Here is a 21,904-nt window from a genome sequence, read left to right as displayed (position 1 = left end):
AACATTTTGCACTAAGTCAACACTTTACCTAAGTACACAAAAAAAAGTGACCACAGAGGAAAAAAATAAATCAGAGCACTGAAAGTCAAGATTCACAGTAATTCACAACATAAATAAAAGTAAAAAAAATAAAAAAAACCCAAGTTTCCAGTCAGAAGACATTCTTACCATTTTCTAGGTCAAGTTTTATTACCCATTCTTTCTAATGAGATACAATTTGGAATAACATAAGTAATTCATAAAAATTGATTATGTAAAGGCAGTATTATGTGATAATTTAAAATAAGCATATACCTTGTTGTCCAGAAATAAGTCTTTCAACTCCTTTGATGATTTTATGCCTATGGCCATAAGCATTAATGCCAATTTCCTTCAATTCTTTGTGTCCCATTTCAACCAATACGTCCAATGTTATCTATAATTAAAGCAAGACCATGGTTTTTGTACCAGAACAAATGCCACTGACAGTGAAAATATACCTCACAATGGCCGTGAGAAAAAGCAAGTGTGAAAAGAACAGGAACATTTGAGGCTTCAGTGTATTATTTACATATTTTACTTTTACTCAACTGCTTTCTTCTAACTTTTTGTCTTAAGTAAACATGCTACAAACTACAAATTGTAACTTGCATTGCTTGCACGTGTTATGCATATGTTAATATATATGCATACATTTTAAGATACATTTTTTAATATATCAATTAAAAATCCAGTTACAGTCCTTTCCTTCATCCAACTCATTCTGACTGTCACTCATTGACAATCTGTCTTATTACATTATACTAACCAGTCACTATTTATTCCATTGCTTTCTAGCCCAGACTATCTGGAAATAAATATAACCACTTACCTGTTCTCTCTCAAATATGTCAATTAGATGTTCAAGGCCCAGGTTCCGCACAAACTGATTAATACTAAAATCTACACCTGAAACTAAGTAAGAAGAAAAACACAATGTACATTCATACCTGTATTGTAAAATAAGGCATACACATCTGTGGCAGCAATGAGAGAAGCAGAAATTCCTGGTCTTTTGCAGATGTAGATTAAATATTAAATATCACTAACCAGTATAAACTAATCTGCTCTTCTGCATCCCTAAGAGCAGTCTTTGCCACACAACAAGGCAACCAGCTACCAGAAATGTACATTACTACAGAAAATATATTGACAAGTGAAATGTCATAGAAATAACCTTTTTATGATACCTGATCTAAGAACAGCCTCTTAAAAACTAGATAAAGTTTGCAGTAAAATACTGCTTGGTATACAGCCAAATTTCATTTGACTTCTCTTTTAAAACACAATTCACCATATTGGTTCTGTTCAGCAAAAAAACAAATTTAAAGGCTCTGTAAGGGGAAAACAGTATAATCTTATACTGCAAGACTTTCAGACTTCTGTTCCTCATTAATGGCATAATAAGGAATCTAACTATTGTGTATGCTATAAAACCTCTATGAATGTATGGGAAACTTGACACCTTTGTGTTCACCATTTGTTAAGAAATGCTATTCACTCCTGAAAAAGCCTCACCTTCTTTTTTCTCCAGAACAGTAGCTCCCTCTGCACAGTTTGTACCAACAACAGAGGGAAGTTCAGAAAAACTACCAGACAAGTTGTCAAGACTACTTGCAGCAGACAGACTGGATGGACTGGATGGAACAGAAGAGAGGGAATCAGCTGCAGAACCTGTAGTCTGAGACACACTTATAACCTGAGGTTTGTAGCAAGTCGGTAAGGCAGAAGGAGGCATTGCTGCAGTCAGTAACGCACTGACATCGTCTGCCTAAAGAGCAGAAAACAACTCATTAAAACAGAGAAACACTTTTGCACAATGTTTTTTCCTAGAATGCACTATCATTATATGAGATTTCTTAAGTACACTGCAAAATAATATTGGGAAAATGCATTTTACAGTGCAGCTTACAAATGGTCTTTTCTGCCAAAAGCATAAATCAAATTGCAAAATGTCTATATGTAAAAGCTGTAGAAAGGTAAAGACTTCAGCATTTCTAAAAAAATGTAACGGCAGTTAAACAGAATTAATTTGCTATGAAAAATGAACAGAAGCTTCTACTGGCAACAAGAATTTATGAAACAAAACAGTTTCTCTAAGTGTAGTTTTATTTACATTATAATACTTAGAAAGAACACCCCTAAGAATTTAACAGACAGATAGTTTCTTACATTTATGCTGCTACAAAGTTTGCTTATATTTTATTGTCATAATTTTTGTATTAGTCAAACTATAAGCTCTGAATTCAAAGCATCAGATTAGAGCCATTAATTCACTTTGTTAGCATTCTGAGGTTTTTTCACCCCTAGTCCATACTGAAATAAGATGCCTAAAGCAAGAAATTATTTAAAGAAAATTTATAAAGCTCTATTGACTTCCCTTGCCAGGCATATACAAACCCCACAGAAACCACAGTATTTTTAATTTTGCAGAAGTGGTTGCATTACTGTTTTTTTAAAGGATAGTTTTAAATGAGGTGTCACACATAAGTAAGTATGGATTTCCCAAGAGGAGCCCCATCACTTACAGTGACCAGGTCCAATGGTGTTTGTCCTTCTTGGTTTTTCAGAGTAGGGTCAGCCCCATGTGCCAGTAACAAGGCACAGAGCTGAGTCCTTCCTTTCTGGGCTGCTTCATGAAGCGGTGTGAAAGCCCATTTGTCTGTAGCATTCACACATGCATTATATTTTATAAGTAAAGCTGCTACATCAACATGCTGGAAAAGTTAAAAACACCTGTTAAATTCCAAGGTACCACAGTGTACTAAAATAATTCAGAACTATTACTGTTATTTCTCTGTAATCAGAATAATTCTGAATTTTCTTAGAATGAATTTAATTATTATTTTAGAAAGTATTAAAGCAAGGCGTTTTCTTCCTCATCTATGACATATCAGCAAAAAGATAAGTAAGATTTGTTCTCTTGTGAAAAAAGGATAGAGTAAAACAAAATTCCAAATCCAGAGGAATCTGAAGGAAAAAAAGCCTGATTCTGAACTTCCAGTTTGGAAAGTTCTCCAACTGTTTTGGTTAAAGACTTGATTCAGGGACAAAGATTCAGGAAGTTCACAAAAACAACTGCTGTCTCAACAGCATTCATATAAGTGAAAGTGAGATCTTCTTGATAAAATCTGACTGGCACAGGTAAGGAAAGGCATTTTACAGAACACCTTTCAGCCTGCTGGCTTTTTAGGCATTCATGGTCAGAAAACTCCATTCGTGACTTTACAAATTTATGAGTCTTTACCTACAACATAAGCTGTGATCTAATTATTCATTCTGTGTCTTACAAATAAGATTATACTATAACTCAACAGCAAAAGCATTCTACAGAGGCTCAAAATGTTGTCAATGAAATGTACTTTTAAAAAAAATAAATAAAGTCTTGGAAAGTTTGAGCTATTTACCCCATAAGATGCTGCATTATGCAGAGGAATCAAGCCTCCTTTATCCTGTGCATTCACATCTGCTCCATGCTGCAACAGGTATTCTGCAACCTCCAAATTATTGTAACCAGCTGGAATTGCAGAAGGACAGAATGAATAGAATTAAAATGCCATCCCCAACAGGCTGTGGAGAAGTTAATAATTAACTTAAATTACTTGAAAGTAAATTAAATTGTCAGTCCCAGTGAAGACAGTGCAATACCTACTATGAATGACAGCATTACCTTAAGAGTATTTGGTTTTAAAACCCGTCAATAAACAATAAAAGACCCCCTCTGGCTAGACAGAACAGGAAAATAATTAAACAGTTTGAAAAGCAACCCAAAATTAATATGCATAAGAATCTAATTTTTTTAAAGAAAAGGTACAGAATCCTCCAGCTTGAGGCTACACTACAACTTGTGTAGACATAGAAAGTTCAGCCACAGTAATTAGTAACCAAGCAAACTAGTTAATTAGAGCACTGACCTGCTAAATGTAGTGGTGTAGAATGCCGTCCTTGTGTGTCCCGACAGTTGACATTGTCAGGTGAACAGAGCTTTTTTACTCGGGCCAAACAACCTTTCTTTGCAGCATCTAGGAGGGCTGCATCTCCTCTAAGCAGGTCTTGAATATCAGTATCACCATCTTTAACAAGGTCTAGAGGAGTATTTCCGTCCCTGTTTTTCTTTGTAGGGTCAGCTCCATGCTGTGCACACCAAAAACAGGTGGTAAGGATGTCAGTAGAATAAACATGATGCACCTTAGGCATCTAATGCCTTGTTGAGCAAGTATTCTGACACATATTGGAATCCTGCAGAGAGCCTTCCAATTACTGTGTGAAAAAGGCCAACACAGGTACTAACAGTATCCCTTTTACTAAAAACATTTAACTACAATAATTTAGAAACAACAAATCAATTTCTGAAACTTAAATGGACTTTGAAAGTGAACAAGAAAGAAATGTACCTCCCTCCAGCATATGTAATACCTGTAACAGGAGTTTGCAAATCTCGTATTTTCCTTTTGCTGCAGCTTCATGCAAGGGAGTGAATTTCCACAAGTCAGCTACATTGACAACGGCACCATGTTTAACCAACAGCTCTGCAACTTCATAGTGACCATATGAGCAGGCGTTATGTAAAGGGACAAGTCCTCTGGAAACAGAAGAAGAGAAAAACTCTCTTTAAAAACAGGGTATTTTTTCAACAACAATATAAACTTAAAATAAATGCATCTTTGACCATATCAAACCCTAACAAATTATTTCCCTACCCTCCCCCAACAGTCTAATACAGTAGGAATCCCTACTGCAGTAAAACTAATCAGCGAGGCACTAAAGAGAAGTAAGAGCACAAGGCCAGAGAAATTCTTGATGCTCTAATATTAAGTACTGCAAATGCTTTTGGATATTCTTAACATCTTCATTCTAACAGAAGTTTCCATGAAAATAAAAATACGTCTTAAGAAAAACGGGATGCTTATCAGCTAGCAATATTCAAAAGCTGATAGATACAACCAATTACAATTGCCAAGAAAATACATATTCAAGCATTTACCCCTTATCTTTTGCATGTACATCAGCTCCATGCTGAAGAAGATACTCCACAACAGATACTCTGTTGTATCCAGCTGCAAAATGAAGTGGTGTAGACTGACGTCCTTCAATATCTCTGCAGTTCACACTCTGGACTGTACACAGCTTCTGTGAAGTTCCCCAAACAAAACATGTCACTATATGTAGTGTTGACACTTCTAATTTAGTCATAGAATATTGTTATACACATCTAATTTTGCATAACTGTTTTCAATAAAGAAACAGTATTTTTACAGTCTTTACTTTTTACAGATTTCATCCTGAGGAAAAAATCCACCTGCCCCCATATCCACACCTCTAACTTCAATTAATGCTTTTTATATAAGGCATCTGGAGGTGATAAATATTGTATTCTGCAATCTGTAGTAATTGTGCAATACAAAGGTTTTAGGACCAATCATAATTCTAAAGCAGTCAGTGAAGGATTGTTTGATTGCTCGCTTTGAGAAATTATACACTGGCATATAATTCTGTGCTACTTTGGCTGGGGTGGAGTTAATTTTCTTCACAGTGGCTGGTGTGGGGCTGTGTTTTGGATTTGTGCTGCACACAGGGCTGATAATACAGACATGTTGCTGTCATTGCTGAGCAGGGCTCAGACAGAGCCAAGGCCTTTTCGTGCTGCTGCGCTGCCAGGAGGCTGGGGGGAGACACAGCCAGGACAGGTGACCCCAACTGACCAAAGGGCTGCTCCAGAGCAGATGGCATCATGCTCAGTACATAAACTGGGGGAACAAGGAGGAAGGAGGGAACATTTGTAGTGATGGAGTTTGTCTTCTGAAGTCACTGTTATCCAAGATGGGGCCCTGCTCTCCTGGGGATGGCTGAACACCTGCCTGCCCATGGGAAGTAGTGAAATAACTCCTTGTTCTACTTTGCTTGTGCGCGTGGCTTTTGTTTTCTCTATTAAGCTGCCTTAATCACAGCCCACGAGTTTTCCAGCTTCTACCCTTCTGATTCTCTCCTGATCCTGCTGGGGGGAAATTGATCGAGCATCTGTGTGGGGCTCGGTTGCTGGCTGAGGTTAAACCATGACCAATTCCCTCTTCTGTTTAAGGAGAGGTTTAAGCTTACTTTTACGGTATCCACATCTCCAGCCTTTGCAGCCTCCAGCAACTGTCGATCTGCATCAGAATTACCTAATGGGATACCTTCTGCAAAATAAATGAGATTGCATGACAGGTTAAGTGTAGGCAGTTGAAGAAATTTGTTAAGACAGGAAATAACCTGAGCTTTTTTAAAGGGAAATCCTTGAAATAAAGTTAACTAATTACTGACAAGTTTTGTCTCTGTTTACTATCTACAACTATAGCTGCTAGAGCTAATGGTGTTTAACCATTAGCTAATGGGAAGTTAACTTCAGCAGCATGCTTCCTGTATGTTTTGGAATATTGTGGAACCAACAAAGCATTCTTATTTCTGTTTCAGAATTAGACCAGATCAAGTTTATGTATGTATTATAATGTCCAAACCTTACTCTTGAAAATCCACCTAAACTGTTGCCTCCACTCACAAATGTAAATCAAGCATTTTGTGTTTTAGAAACTCATTTTCTAGTTTCAAGATTCCCCCCACCCTATGTCAGGATTTTAATAAAATTATTCCAGGTGACTATACCACAAATCTTCATATCTGATTATTCAGACAAGTAAATGATATTGTTAAGTAGGAAGTAAAACATCACCTAGAACTGTCTTTCATAGAACATTTTTTTTTGTTGACTAGTCTTCACTATTCTTTGGCAGCACTTGGAACAGCAAGTAAAACAAAGCACCTCAGTGGATGCTGAATAACTCAGCATACCTTGTAGTAGCTGTTGCACACTTTCAGTCCCCATTTGTAAGGCTGTAAAGCCTTGCAGAGACACGATGGAAGGATCACATCCAGAACTCAGCAGCAACCTGCATGTCTGAAGATGACCACAATGTGCTGCTCTATGAAGAGAGGTCTGGCCAAGATTATCTAATGCATTAACCTAAAAAACAACACAGACAAGAAATACCACCATCAAGTTGGTATTAAGATGTTTTCATTGCTGACTGGGAACATTTCACAAGTAGCATCCTTACACTAATAAAAATAACATATTTAGTATATTTCCAAAGGTGATGACATTTCAAACAAAAACAGTTCATAAAGTAGCCCCCTTTTAGAGGCATGGGAAAAATCCACTGCATTCTTACCACAAACAGGAGTAATTCACTATTTTGCTCCTCGCAATACTAACTTCAATGCTAACATGTAGAACAGCTTCTACCTTGCATTGGCTTATTGTGGTTTCTCAGCCTGAGGGCTTCCTATCTGTTGGCTCAGTTAAAGTGTATTCAACAATTTAAAACTCTGCACCTAAACCCTACTTTCATTCCCTTCTCTTCCTCTGGTTTTGAAAACTTCATACAGTCAGGCTACAATCAAATTTCTATGAGAGAGATTCAACTCAATCTTGGAGGGTTCAAGCACTACAGAGTCTCTCCACATTTTCTTTCTGCGGAAGTTTGAACTAAACATTGTATTATGAATTAACATTTTGCTTTCATTTTACTTTTTACTGCATACAACACCATGTAAAGTCTGTCACACAGTTCAGTTTAGCTTCTTGCTGTTCATATATACCCCCCACATTTTTTTCTCATGTATTCCATTATTCCTGCTGGACAATGAAACATTGAATAAGACACTTTGAAAGTTTTCCTTTCCCAGAGAGAACTACGTCCTCACTTCTTAAAAATAGGACCAAACCAATGATGATTTTGTAATGTACAGGGCTGTACTGATGGATTGATGGCCTGTAGCTGAAGTCTCCAAATCTAGAACCTTCCAAAACAAATTATTTTACAAAACCTTCCACTCTCATGGTGTGAACACCTGTACAGTACATGAATGTCAACAAAAGTATGATACTCATACCTTAGCTTCATGTTTCACAACTACTTCAACAACATCATTATGAGCTTTTTCTGATGCCACATGCAGAGGAGTCAAGAAGCTTAAAAAAAAAAAAAGAATAATTCAAAATGTATTTTGCAAAATCTTCTAAACAAACAGTTAAGAGCATTCATTTGTAACCACTCACTCTTTTGTTTTTTCATTGATATTGGCTCCTTTCCTCAGCAGCAATTCACATACTTGTTTCCTCTTAGGATATGGAGATGCAGCAGCACAGTGCTGTAAACATGAAAAAGTTTACAATTAACAACCAGCAAGCAATATGCAGGTTTTGCTGATCAGCAGGCAGTTAAGAGCTGGTGGCGTACAAAGACAACAGAAAAAAATCCCCAAAACCCTCAGACGCTTATTAATTTGGAAGATTAATGGGCTTTTGGATTTACTCTGGTATTTTCAAGAGCTCCCCTTTCTAATAACTGCTGGAAACCATCAAAACAAAGCTAGCACATATAGCTTGCTGTTGCTTAAGATAAGACTATTCTACAAAACCCAGTCATTTAGACAATCTAAACAGGCCTAAATAATTTATGTTAGTCTTAACATTAAGAACAAAGTATCAGTCAGTGTTATTTGCTTAGCTAGACACTGTGTATTCCAGGTTGGTGTGAATTACAACACTTGACACTGCAGTATTTATTGCTAAAGTATTACCTAGTGTGCTTAGGTTAGCCACAATATATACAAAGCCATTAATAAATCCTGAGATATTACCAATGCTGTCTCATGTGTCTGAGGATGTTTGAAGTTCACTGTTTCCAAAGAAAGATGTTTCTTTATACGAGCTACATCTGATTCTCTTGCAGCCTGCAGCAGTGAGTGACCTTTGAATTCATCTTAAAAAACAAAGAAATACATAGCAGAGGGTTACACTCCTTGGCTCAAAAAGGATCAAGAGAATTGCTTCTTTCAGTTAAAAAAAAAGAAATTAATTGTATTCAGCAGACCATGGAGCACACATTTCCAAGTCTGACTCAAGCTATTACATCAATTGACAGAACTTGTTAGTTAAGTCAAAACACTACACAACTTTGGCTTTGTTTCTAAACCAAAGCCAGACACATCCAAACTGGCTGCACAAGATCTATTTCACTCACCTCTCTGTAGGTTCTACTGTTCACACAGGTACTAACTCAGGCATATAAAAATCTCTACTTCTGACCTATTTCTGGAAAATAATTTCTAGATGCTTTCATGAATAAATACTACTACTAGTGTAGTATTTACTGACAACTTTTGTAAATATCCCAGAAAGTTATTGTTTCAACCACTCAAAAGACAGAATCTGAGTTTACTCTTTTCACTCTTCCAGTTTGCTGGACAAAAATCAATGCCCTTCAGTTTTTTTCAACTTTCAGTGATTGTGGCACACTCAAATGTATTCAGCATTCTAAACAGGTACTCTTTTCTTCAAAGAAAAAACTGTGGAATAAAAATTAATATTTCAACAATCTTGATGCAATGACAGGAACAAGTATGGGATATGAAAGTGTACTGGCAAGGTCATGAGGGAAAGCATTTAATAGGGAGAAAAGCTACAAAACCCATCACAACCCCTTGACTATAAAATTGACAGTAAAAGTCTTTTAAATCCCTTCATTCAGAAAATACAGCAGTTTCAAATTATAAACAGTGAAATATATACTGTGTATCATTGCACAATTACTGTTAAAGCATAAGCATTTTCCAAATCTGGTTTCTGGCTGGTCACTGTCTAGGGAATCTAATTACACATTACAAGCTGTAACTGCAGAACTGATCCCACTTGATACTCACATGCTAATCGTTCTTTTAATTGGGGTGTTGGAGCCAAATCAATGGTGCTTTTGTTGTGACAGTTCAAGAGTGTTGGGTCAGCACCATAACTTAACAAAAGAGAACATACTTCCACCCTGTTCTTAGAAGCTGCTTCATGCAGAGGGGTGAATTGCCACAGATCCATTGCATTCACACATGCTCCATGCTTGAAAGGGAAAGGGGTAAAAAAAGATGCAATCAAAACCAGGACGTTAGAAAAAGACTATGTTATTAGTTTTAATACAGTAGACTGTTAAAATAAAAATCAATGCTTATATGCAAACTGTTTCCAAGACACTAATTTTCAACCCAACACAACATTTCAGCACATTGTGGTTTTTAATCACCTGGTGTCCCACAGGTACAATCAAAGAATCCAAAGGCTAGCTAGTCTTTTCAGGCTTATTTCAAAAAGGAAAGGAGCTCTGCTACAGGTCAAATCAGAGAAATATTCATATTCTCCAAATCACCTGTGAACAAGCTCTGGTTCTTTGCAGCTCTAGAAAATGTCTAGAGTGACCAGATGCACTAAGATAAATACATGTTCTGTGAATAAACCCCAAGATATGAATGCCACGGTATCTCAACTGAGACCGGCACTCCATTTTAATTCCAAACATTTAAGTACAAGATTCTACAAGTAATACCCCTGGATGAGTAACGTATGTGTAATTCTTCTCCAGTAACATTTTGATTGTACTTCGAGTTCAGTCTATAAGCAAGTACATGCTCTTTCCCACGGCTTCTCTTAAAGATGTATAGCTTTGCAAAAAGTAATTCAGAATTTTCTAGAGCAGAAATCCAATATAGAACACAACTCTAGATAAACAGTTAGACACACAGTAATGTATAGTCAAAAGTTCATTTGTGGGGCTGTGTCTAGTACCACCACTGTAAAAATTCACTTTACAACTGGCCCCTGAAGTAAAAAAAATCATGACTATTTATATTCACTGCAATGTAAGCTTATTTCAATAGGTTCTTTTGCAAAATTTTTTGCTAAACAAGTAGAAAGATACACAGAATTAGTGGGGGACTGAAACACACACAGCAGAACAAGAGCTATTCTCTGAGCAGCCAAATGTCTGGAGTTAGACAACAGAACATTCTCAGTTGTTATAACAATCTTGATTTGCTGTGGCAGCTGAGAATAGGCACAGCTCAAAACTCCTTTGGTGGAGTACACATATTATGCTGCAGCCCACATCTTCAAGCCACTAGTTTAAAGTGTATCATACTTATCTTCAAGACTAACATAATCCAGATACAGTGCTTCAGGTCCAAGAGTTCCCTTTTGTTAGGAAAACTGACAGGTTTCTCTTTCTTTGGGGTAAAGGCTACAATTCAGGGCCAGAACTGATGCTGTAAAGTTAATTTCCTGAAAAGACTGACTGCTCTTTAGTTTTAAAACATTTACTATCTTTACCTTATCTTTATCTTTTTAGTATTCTTTTAAAACATCTCTTATTGCTTCGTCTTCTAAAATATTCTTCTACTGTCAAACTCAAAAAATTACTCAGCTTGTAGGAGTTTTTTTGGTGCTTCATTTTTTATTTGTTGGTGAGTGTAGAAAGACTGATATAAGCAGTACTTACTTGGTGGTATGAAAATATTCAACTTTGGAGCAGAGAGAGTTAAAAACAGAAAGCACATTTATAAAGAAAAAGCTTCCTTGCAAGCAGAAGATTCTGTAGCTCCAGCTTAATAATCACTATCATGTAGAGCAAAAGCAATTTATTATTGTTTTGTAAATCTACGTACAAAATAAAAAAATATGCAACTTGTATTAGTCTATTATAAACTATTCTTATTTAATAATATGCAATTTGATCTCTTCAAAGACCAACCTTTACTAGAAGCTCTGTTACTTCGTAATGACCATAGGAACAGGCATTGTGAAGTGGTACCAGATCTCTACATAGAAGAAAAATGAGAAGGATGATTAGTTTAGGATACACATATATTAATTTCAAATGCATCTAACACATTGCAACTGGTACTATGCTTCATATTGAACATTTTACAAAAATTCTATGACAAATGTTCAAATGAAACTATGGGGAAATAAGAAGCTGAAGAAGAAACCAGAAAATCCCATCAGCATTTATCAGAACAGTAAGCATCTAAAACCATCAGAAGATGAGAAGTGAATTGCATTGTCTCAGTGCAGATGAAATGATTCCACTCAGACTTGGAATCCTAAGCAGGAACAACTATCTGCAGGAGATGTTCAGGAGTGACCCTAATTATATCCTTTTTCACAAGAACAATGCTGTACTATCTTCTCTTGTGAAAACTCATCAACTTGCATTTTTGTCACAACAGAAAGGTTAAAGGTTACAGAACAGTCTAAAGTTGGAAATTCTCTGTGGTTAAAACAGTATTACTGCTCTTTACTTCACCTCAAAATGGATTCTGTTTATTCTGAACAAAGGGAAAAAGGAACCTACCCTTTATCCTTAGCGTGCACATCAGCTCCATGCTGCAGTAAGAGCTGGACTATTTTCACACGGTTATACCCAGCTGCTAAATGCAATGGAGTAGACTGAAACAAGAGAATGCAGAATGAGTCAGTAACACAAAATCAAGATTGAGTTTCTATTTATTTTTTCACAACTTGTTAACAGTACTAAATGATGAAGTCCTTCAAGACTTACAAGCTTAAAAAAATCCCAGAGTGCTTGAATCAGACATTTGATAACTATGTTCACTGTTGACTGACTACGCTTGAAGTCAACATGAACACAAATCCCAAATTTACTCCATCACTAATACAAAGGCCACTTTTGGTTTTTTAGCCTACCATAGCTATAAATACTTTGCTGGCACAAACTATATCCTTGTGAAAGGGGAAGTAGGAAGACCATTAGCAACAATGACTGTTAAACTATGAAGAAGTCTCTCTGCCAATCAGTGAAGTAAGTTTGAAAATTATCAAGAGGGACTGTTATCCACGTTTGTGAATGCAGTGAGCGGGATGTGGGGGAAATTTCATCTCTTCTAAACTCTCACCCTCCAGAGAGCAGACAGATAACTAACTGCTCTAGGATCTTTTCTAGCAAACGCCTTCAAGCATCAGCAGCACTAAAGGCAGAGCTACAAATTAGTGAGGAGGAATCTTATCCTCTGCATTCACAAACCCATCCACTGAACCAGATTTCTACAGTTCCTAGAGGATGAGCCTCATAACCAGATGAGAAAACAGAGATGCATCAGTGTTTTGGAGATCCCAGTATCTTACCACAAAGCTTCACAAAGGGGAAGTAACTAAATCAAAACTTGGGTGAATGAGTACAAATACTTAATGAGAATAATGATGCCAAAAAGTGATACTCAATAACCTGAACCTTCTGTAGGCTAGGGGCTGAAACCAGAAGACTCAGGACTTTTCAGAATGGAGATTCTGAACATTTTTATGTCTTTCTTTACCATTACTTACAGCAATGAGCAGCTTGCTCCTGCATCAGAAGCAGCAACTTGCCTAAGGGCTGCTTATGTCAAATAAAGCACCTGTGTATTTCTCCCTGACAGGGACAAAAATCTGTGCAAAGTCCTCGCTTCTTTATCACTGCAGATATGAAGGTCAAGCAGAAGCTTCAACTGAGGAGTTTGTTTATTGATCCTATATAGAATTACTTGCATAGTCCTTTTAAGATTAAAAAACAACAACAACAAAAAAACAACCCCTCGGCTGGCTACTAGAGAGGTGGAATCTTATTTTTCCCACATACAGTGAAGAAAGTAGATTTTATGTTTAACATTTTTAAAATCTGATCAAACAGTAACTGGATCATGTAAGAGATAACTACTTTTAAATCAGTTTTAAACAAAAATACCTTTCTGCCATCACTTGCATGACAGTTAACATTTAATGGTGTAAGAAGAGACATCATCTTTTCCTCATTTCCACTCCTGAAAAACAAGATGTGAAATGAGCAGAAATATTCTTATCCCAATTTTTAGTAGCTTATTCTGGTTTTATATTTTTCACATTCAACAGATCTGACGCAACACGTTCCCATCTGCATTGCCAGCATTAAAGACAGAACAAAAATGCATTTATGGAACTACTTTTGTAGCTTCATTCACAGAAAACAGGCAAAACTTAGCATCTAGATGGAATGCAAGCTCCAAAGACTAAATATCTATATATTAATTACACAAAAGTCTGTAAATACAACTAATTCCAGTTATTTTCCAAACATACATACCTGGCACTCTCTAAGAGTTCATCTTTCTTGTATTCACCTAGAAGACAAAAGGGCTTTTTTTAGCTATCAAATAAGTATCTGTATGAGCAGTTCACTATTTATCCTCCTCTTCAAAATTTTTAGAGAACAAAAGTGCTAGAGTACTTACAAATACTCTTTTCAGTTGTTAAAAGAGAGTTTTTAAAAAAGAGGAAGGGTGAGTTTTTACACAGGTGGGTATTGATAGGACAAAGGGAAATGTGCTCAAACTGGAAGAGGAGAGATTTAGACTAAATGTTAGGAGGACATTCTTTACTCAGAGGGTAATGAGGGACTGGAATAGGATGCCCAGAGAAGTTGTAGATTCCCTGCCCCTGGATGTGTTTAAGGCCATGTTGGATGGGGTCTGGGCAGCCTGGTCTAGTCAATGTTCCTGCCCATGACAGGGGGTTGGAATTATGTGATCTTTAGGGTCCCTTCCAACCTAAGCCATTCTATGACTCTAAAAATTTAACAGTTCATTACTGAACTAGCATGATAAACTATCCAGAACCCATGCCATGACTGAGATGATGAAAGCCATACGGGAATTCTATTTAGAATTATAAATCAGAGACAAGTTAAAGTAGTATCAAAAAGACAAGCTCCAAACTACGGTGTTACATCAGTTCAACATCAGTCACAAAGGAATCTAAAGATTATCACCTACCAGTCAGCACTGCTTTTGCAGACGGGTCTGCTAAATCCAAAGCTGTTCTGCCATCTGTGTTCCGGATGGTTGGTTCAGCACCGTGCTGCAACAGCACTGCAAAAATGCCAAAGTTTTCCATGAGAAAACAATTCTACAAGACAAAGCTTATGAGACATAACATTACTGTAATCTGCAAACAACAAAAGAAACATTCTAACTTCCTTTTTCCCATTTTTAATGTCAGCATTCTGCAATGTCATCTGTGACCAGTGTCTCTGATGAAACATGTCTAGACACATTTTAAGAGAAAAAAGCAGATCAGAAAGAGAACAACTACCGACCGAGAAGAGAAAATCTCACTTGAAAGCTTGTGACCGACCCACCACAAAACTCAGCTATTTTCCATCAGCTCCAGAGCATGCTGTCCCAAATCCTGTGCTAACCTGCAGACAGCAGTGGCAGGCTGTGCATGCTGAACTCAGGTTAAACAGGCAATGTTATCTGTACAGCTCTCTAGAGTTTAACAGCTCTCTTAAAGTAAATGGCAGCAAACCACACAATCAAGAAATGTGTCTCGACTATGTGTCTAACTTTCTACCTCCTCCTTAAAGAGTTCCTCTTAAGAACTGTGTAGGTAAAACAGGTAGTCAATATAATTGAAGATTTCCCATCCTTAACTAATTTAACACAGCTGCTACACATAAGACAGAATGAATCCATTATTAAGATCACTTTTGTTCTTCTCACTGCACTATGACCAGAAGCAAAAGGCAGCATAAGAGTCGAGGCTGAAACAGAAGAGAATTTAGCTCCATCACATCACTTTAAAGCACTTTCCCCATGATGAACCTTAATAGGTAGACTTTATAAAAAAATTATAAAAAAAGATCCAAAAACCTGTATCTTGTAACAGTGACATATGTATTGAAGTTTATGAAAGATGTTTACTTTTAACCCTTGTATCAGCCATAGCTCCACAGAGTTAAAATGGTCTTAAAAGGGTTCTAGATTTTTCACAGTGAAAGCAAGTGAGTCAGTCACAGGAAGAGTGGGAGAAAATTACCAATGCAGACATCTGTCTTCCCCTTAATGGCAGCTTCATGAAGGGGAGTGTAATTCCAATTATCTCGAGCATTGGGATCTGCACCGTGCCGCAAGAGCAGATTGACAACTTCAGCATGGCCAAAGGAGCAGGCGTTGTGAAGAGGAATAAGGCCTCCATCATCCCGGGCGTGGACATTGGCACCACTTTGAAGTAAATATTCAACTACATCCTTCCGACCAAAACCTGGAAGAGGAAAGGGAGAAAAGGCTTCAGGGTGGGAGAAGAGAAATTCCTGCCCCAGATGTGCAGATTAAACCAACAAACTTCAGTAACAGTGACCACTCCTAAAGACAATCACAACTGGCGTATTTGCTAAAGAAGCATTTACATACTAAGGATGTTTCTGAAATTCTTTAAAATTTGATTGAATTCAGTAGAAAAGTAATATTAAAGATTACAGAAACAATTAATATCTTGATAGGGTTCCCTCCAATTTCAGCTGTACCTGGCATACTTATATCTTTATTGTACATCTGGCAAATGAGCTAGGACACCAAACTGTATCTATATTTGCTTTACTATCTCCATATGAGGCCAGAACCACAGACTCTACAGCAAATTCACTTTTGAGTCTCACCATGCCACTTACCCACCCTGCCTGTCCTAAGAGAGAAGAGAAGTTCAGAATACTTGGGATGAGAACTGGATCAGATACATGGTCCATGCAAAACCAATTTATCTGCACAGGCACAGTAACTCATATTCACTGCACACACAAGCATATTTCCGCTGCCAAAAAAATTATTAGTGGCTATACCCATGCAGTCTTATTGTCTATATTACATTATATGCATAATGTTTCTCATTTTTCAATATGTTCAGCTATTCTAAGTATTATAAATACTGTTATTTTTCTTAAATGCGTCCTGACATTTTTCTTGTTTCCTCAAGCTTTCAAAAAATTCTGTTTATAGTTTGAATATATACTCAAAATGTACTAAATTATTTTGAGGAACTACTCAGAAGAGAAATTCACATGTGCACGAGTCCTGCAAACACATAATCAAAACTGTAATTTGATGACAGACTGCTTGGTATTTTCTTCTGAGTACCAAAAAATGTTCTCCAGGACTGCTGCAATCATGCTACAAAAGACTCTGATCAAATTCTTTATTACATATCTGGCAGCTAAACCACTCATTCTTGTACAGAACAATTCCCACCCCTCAAGGTATTGATGTAAAGCCACGTTTTTACAGGTAAAATTCCTCACCAGGAATCAACATCATAATTGAAAATCAACATCATAATTGAAAATCAGCTGTAGTAAACCTTATTCTAGGCATAGAGAATTCCCTCTATTTAATACAGACGTTCAATCAGATACAACTCATGAGCAATCCACAGCTTCTCTCTCAGCAAAGCCTGCATCTATTCACAAAGTACCTTCAGTACAGCAACACCCCTGCAGCTAATTTGATGTCCATGAAATGAACTCATTTGTATCAGACCAATTTTTGTAACTTCTCTCCAGCCCTGAGTGCACAGCAGGGACTCCTTACTTCCTTGGGGAAGCATCTGTACAACAGGGCACCATATATGGAAAGGGAATTATTTTCCCATTGCTTTCTAAAGGATGCATGAGTACAGAGGAAGTGGCCAAACTGCACAATGGTCTCTGCCTCTGCTGGTTTTCCTGAAAGTGGAAAGCACGGGAAGGCAGTCACTGCCTACTCCAACAGCTCCTCTTCACCATTAGTTGGCTGCAGTAAAAACTATTTCAACACTTTAAAAAACCCCAACACTGTAATTTTTAAGAGGTAGGTGTTTTCTTTAGCTCTTGGGCTTTTATCAAGAGACCACGTTTCAACTGTGCAAGGTAATGGTCTTATCATCATGAACTCTTTGTTTCAATTGCCAGCAAGAAAGGCTGGCTACTCAGGACCCCGAGCTGACGATCTTCTACCACCTGTGACAGTTGAGCAGCTCAATGCACTTGTTCCCTGGAAAGTTACAAATTTTTAGATGACAATTTGCAATTGTTAATCATAGACAAAATGTACAACTGTGCATAATTTTAAAAAGGTATTTATTTACAATCACAGTGGGTTATAACCGACATTCAGCTACTTCTGATGGGATAAAAAGCTAACAGAAAGAACTTGGCTCAAATTCTTCTCCCCTACCTTGGGTGTCCATATATTTTATGAAATTTAGATTGCAGGAAGGGCATTTTAGTACCTGCCAAGTCCTTAAAACCTTGTGATACTTTGATACACACTGTGAAGAAAAAGACTGACTTGAGGAAATAGATGCAGTTTATGATGGGAGAGGATGGAGTCTCTTTTATTGTGAAGGATGGTGGGCTCTTGACTAAACCTTCAGGATAACTTAACTATCACACACACAGTTGTGTACTACAAAATCCAAAGAGCAACCTCCAGCAAAACTCCAATATGTATTACTTTTGTTAATGATACATTTCTAGGGAGAGCCTGAAGCTCTTTTCTTTTACTTCAAAATCTGCCTTTACAAACTGACACATGAAAAAAGAGGAATTGGGTTTATTTATTAAAAAAAATTGTTAAGTAAGATCGGGGAAAAGACTTAAAAAATAGAACCCAAATTCAGACCCAGAATGCCACTAAAAAAGGAAAAAAGGGCAATACAAAACATGGTGACATTATGTATTTCAGCTCCAACTCCTCCATAAAAGAAATCTTGAAACTGAATGAAACTAGTCAGAGAAGTTTTGTAATGTATTTTCTAAGAACACCCAGACAACTAGGATAAACAAAGCCAGAATAAAACAGATTTTTGCTTTTACTTCCTGGAATGTGACTCTTTCAGAGGCAAAGACAAAAGAAGTGAGTATTATTCCAACTGTGAATAATAGGGGAAAGGCAAAAACCAAACAAAACCAGTCAGGCCCAAGTCCAAGAGCTACTTATGTCCACCTTTCACACAGAGCCTAGTGCAGGTGGGCTGACAACAGCAGAGTTCGACCTGAGGGGTACAGAGAGTTCCTCAGAGAAATCACACAAGTGTTTTCTGTCCCATTTAACCAGAAACTCTCAGCATCTCCTACAGGCCGCTGAGAGGAGCAATTAATTTCTCTGTAGCAAGCTGGAAGAAGACTCGGGATGACAACAGTGTCTCTCATTTACACACCAACATGTTTAACCTCAGAAATCTAACAACTACACGAACCTATGGCTACACATTTTAAAAGAAAAATCTTTCTACAGATCAGGAGTTATTTAAAGTCAAGACAGATCACCCCTGTTCAGAGAGATAAAACAGATCATTATAGTGAATGAGAAACATCTTAGGGAAAAAAACCTCAAACTAACCAAAAACAAATAAATAAATAAAACCTACCCCTCACTTCTCCCAAATGCTCTAAAACATACACAGTTGTTCAGAAGTTCAGAGTCTATAAGTGCACAGGAAGGATTGCTGCATATAAAAAATTAGCTAAAAAAATTTATTTTTCTCTGACAGGATATTTTAAGTTGTCTCCTGAGCTCTCTTGCCAATTAAGCTTCTTGAATTTATTAAATACTGCTGTCCTGAGAAGACTTTCAAGAACCTAGACCTAAGTCTGAGTCAAGCTCTCTTAACATGGGAAAGGACACCTGAAGCAGAAACCTTTACCAAAACAATCTAATAAAGAAATAAACATCTCTGCTACTATCCATATTGATTAGCTGAAAAGAAGCTGCTGTTTTCTGCAGCCTGTCAGCCCTGGAGTCCTACATCTAAGGCTGTAATTAAACCAAAACAACCAACATGAAAACAAGAGTCACAGTCAGGTCTTTGTCTGAAAAGGTGGGATTCAATCTTCTGGCCAGCTGCCAGTGAAAGCCGTTGTCCTGTGACGTCAGGCGTTTGCTTACCTACGTCCTGAATTAACAAAGTCCATTTGTCAAAGATAAGAACGCAAAAAGCTTAGAAACGGTGTTGTCTGACAAACACCTTCATGCGTTCAATTCTAAAAATGCACAGGCCCGCTGAAATCCATGAGAACTGTACGTGGGACATGTGTCCCTGTCAGAGCTCACGTGTCACAACACGAACAGCAGAAACCCCACTCCAGATCCGTCCTCAAAGCCAGACGAGGTTTGTTTAAAAAAAAAAAAAAAAGGAAAAAAAAAAGAAAAATGAAATAAGCGAGCGGACACAGCTGTACCGCTCGCTGACCCCTCAGCGTAGGTGACACCGGTTCGGGCCCGAGGCCGATGCTCGGGGCCGGCGGAGCGCTCGGAGCGCTCGGACCCCGGCGCTGCGCCCGGCCCGAGCGGCGAGGCCCGGGCGGCCCGGCGCTGCCGGCGCTGCCCCGCGGCCCAGCCCGGCGCCCCGGGGAGGCGGCACTGCCGCCCGGCTCCCCCTGCCCCGGTACCTGCGGCGAAGTGCAGCGGGCTGGACTTCCTGCCCGCCGTGTCCCGGCTGTTCACGTTCTCGGGCCGCACCAGCCGCTTGACCCGCTCCACGTCCCCGTTCCTGCAGGCCTCGAACAGCTCCCGAGCCGGCTCGGCCGCCGCCGCGCCACAGCCCGGCGCCTCGGCCAGGGCGGCCGCGCCGCCCGCGCACCTTCGCCCCGCCATGGCCGGGCCGGGCCCCGCGCAGCCCCCGCCCGCCGCCCCTCACGGCCCGGGGGGCTCCGCACGCACTCCCGGGCGGGCGCTGCGCCCGGCGGAGGGATCCGGGCACCGCCGGCCTCGTGCGCAGGCGCGCGCGGCGGGAGCCTCCCAGCGCCGGGCCGCGGTGCTGCGGCCAGGCCGGGAGCGGAACCCAGCGCGGCCCCTCACGGGCTGCCCTCAGTGCCCTCTGCTCCTTCGGGAGGCATGGTGAGGAGCAGAAAATAAATACAGCGCCAGCCATTCGTCCCAGAAGAACAAATGTGTCTTTGGTGTTTTCAGTAGTTAAATGTGAGGATTTTTCTGTTCAGGGATTTTTCCCCCCTGCAAGTGTGTAAGACTGCATTTTGGTGCCAATGGCTTCATGATCCTTGCACAGTTGCTTATATAGGAAAATACTGTGACTCCAAGGAAGTTCAGAGCTTGCATAATAACTATGAAATGGAAATTATACAACTTAAATGACACAGTTCTCTTTATTAATCTCGAAACACAGATATTAAAAAACCTGTTAGTTGACTTTGCCAATTCAAGGTTTTGGAAGAGAATAGGAAGTGTTCTGTTCCTCCCTGCCCCTGCAGTAAGCCTCATCGGCTTGATAGGGAAGCCTGAGCCTCTGGGATTGACTGGAAGAGAATTCAGTTGATCATTCTGAAACGTGGTTTTTTTTTTTTCATTCACACCATATTAAAACACTTTGGAAAAAGTAGTTGAATAGGGTCAGTACCTTCCTGTTGCAAATGCAGAGATGAGTAGCTCCAAAGTCAATTCACCTTGCAGACTTCTGTCACATTAGGAAATTAAATTACTTAAGTACAAGGAAAAAGATGTAGCACATTTGTACAGTCTAGTCACTTCCATTCTGTCAAATATCCCTGTCCCTGAAACAAGGCAGTTACATCCAAATTTTCTTTCCCTGATCCATGCTAATGCCTAAACTGAACTCAGGAATTTTTTGGGGGAGATTACAAGCCGTACCAGGCTGTCACCATGCTAGGGACAGTGCAAGGTCTGATGCTCGTGTCAGTGTGTGTTCAGTTTGGTAATTTACACACAGCCACAGCAGCAGAGTGACAGAAGAATGCAGCCAGCACAGGGCAGAAACCACATGCTTTGACAAACGTGCTGCCTTCGTCATGTGTGTTTTCTGTAATCCCACTGGCTTCTCTCTGTGTCTCCACTGAAATTTCAAACTGTGCTCAGCAGGCAGGGAATAGCCAAGAGTCCCACACATACATAATTCATCCACTGCTTTGCATGGGGCCATAATGTTCCCAAATAAACTGTCATCAACTGTGGCTCATAGGCCCTCTCAGACCTTCCCAACTCCTCCAAAGTGTGCATGATGAGAGCTTCCCTTCCTGCCTGCAGGCACCACAGACTGAAAACAAGACCTGCAATGCTGCCATTTGTATCTTTTATTATCACCATTAGCATAGCTTGGAAAATGATACAAGCTTTTGAGTTCATAAACCCTTCTCTGCAGAAGCAGAGAAGCAGCAGAATGCACTAACAGCAGAAGCAGCAAATGCATTAACTTGACTGCTTTCATTTCAAA

The 21,904-nt window shown here is 38.9% G+C and overlaps 1 protein-coding gene across 1 annotated transcript in view; it reads right to left on the bottom strand.

Moving 5' to 3' along the window:
* The window catches only part of TNKS2 (tankyrase 2), a 28,775-nt gene extending 8,382 nt beyond the window's left edge, over positions 1-20,393 (bottom strand). Inside the window, exons 1-21 of the mRNA XM_036385314.2 lie at positions 20,109-20,393; positions 15,725-15,949; positions 14,680-14,775; positions 13,992-14,028; positions 13,617-13,692; positions 12,231-12,325; positions 11,628-11,694; positions 9,760-9,946; positions 8,698-8,819; positions 8,114-8,205; positions 7,948-8,026; positions 6,844-7,015; positions 6,115-6,194; positions 5,003-5,148; positions 4,435-4,600; positions 3,933-4,152; positions 3,426-3,535; positions 2,547-2,735; positions 1,537-1,789; positions 851-933; positions 295-415 (exon numbers count right to left, since the gene is read on the bottom strand). Coding sequence (XP_036241207.1) covers positions 295-415; positions 851-933; positions 1,537-1,789; positions 2,547-2,735; positions 3,426-3,535; positions 3,933-4,152; positions 4,435-4,600; positions 5,003-5,148; positions 6,115-6,194; positions 6,844-7,015; positions 7,948-8,026; positions 8,114-8,205; positions 8,698-8,819; positions 9,760-9,946; positions 11,628-11,694; positions 12,231-12,325; positions 13,617-13,692; positions 13,992-14,028; positions 14,680-14,775; positions 15,725-15,949; positions 20,109-20,313 — 2,821 coding nt within the window. The 5' untranslated portion in view covers positions 20,314-20,393. The remainder of the gene's footprint in view (positions 1-294; positions 416-850; positions 934-1,536; positions 1,790-2,546; positions 2,736-3,425; positions 3,536-3,932; positions 4,153-4,434; positions 4,601-5,002; positions 5,149-6,114; positions 6,195-6,843; positions 7,016-7,947; positions 8,027-8,113; positions 8,206-8,697; positions 8,820-9,759; positions 9,947-11,627; positions 11,695-12,230; positions 12,326-13,616; positions 13,693-13,991; positions 14,029-14,679; positions 14,776-15,724; positions 15,950-20,108) is intronic.
* Positions 20,394-21,904: the final 1,511 nt, after the last annotated feature.

The sequence above is a fragment of the Molothrus ater genome, chromosome 8, assembly GCF_012460135.2.
Source record: "Molothrus ater isolate BHLD 08-10-18 breed brown headed cowbird chromosome 8, BPBGC_Mater_1.1, whole genome shotgun sequence".
In the NCBI taxonomy this organism is placed as follows: domain Eukaryota; kingdom Metazoa; phylum Chordata; class Aves; order Passeriformes; family Icteridae; genus Molothrus; species Molothrus ater.
The sequence above is the reverse complement of the archived record's forward strand: the minus strand, read 5'-3'. Positions and strand labels throughout refer to the sequence as shown.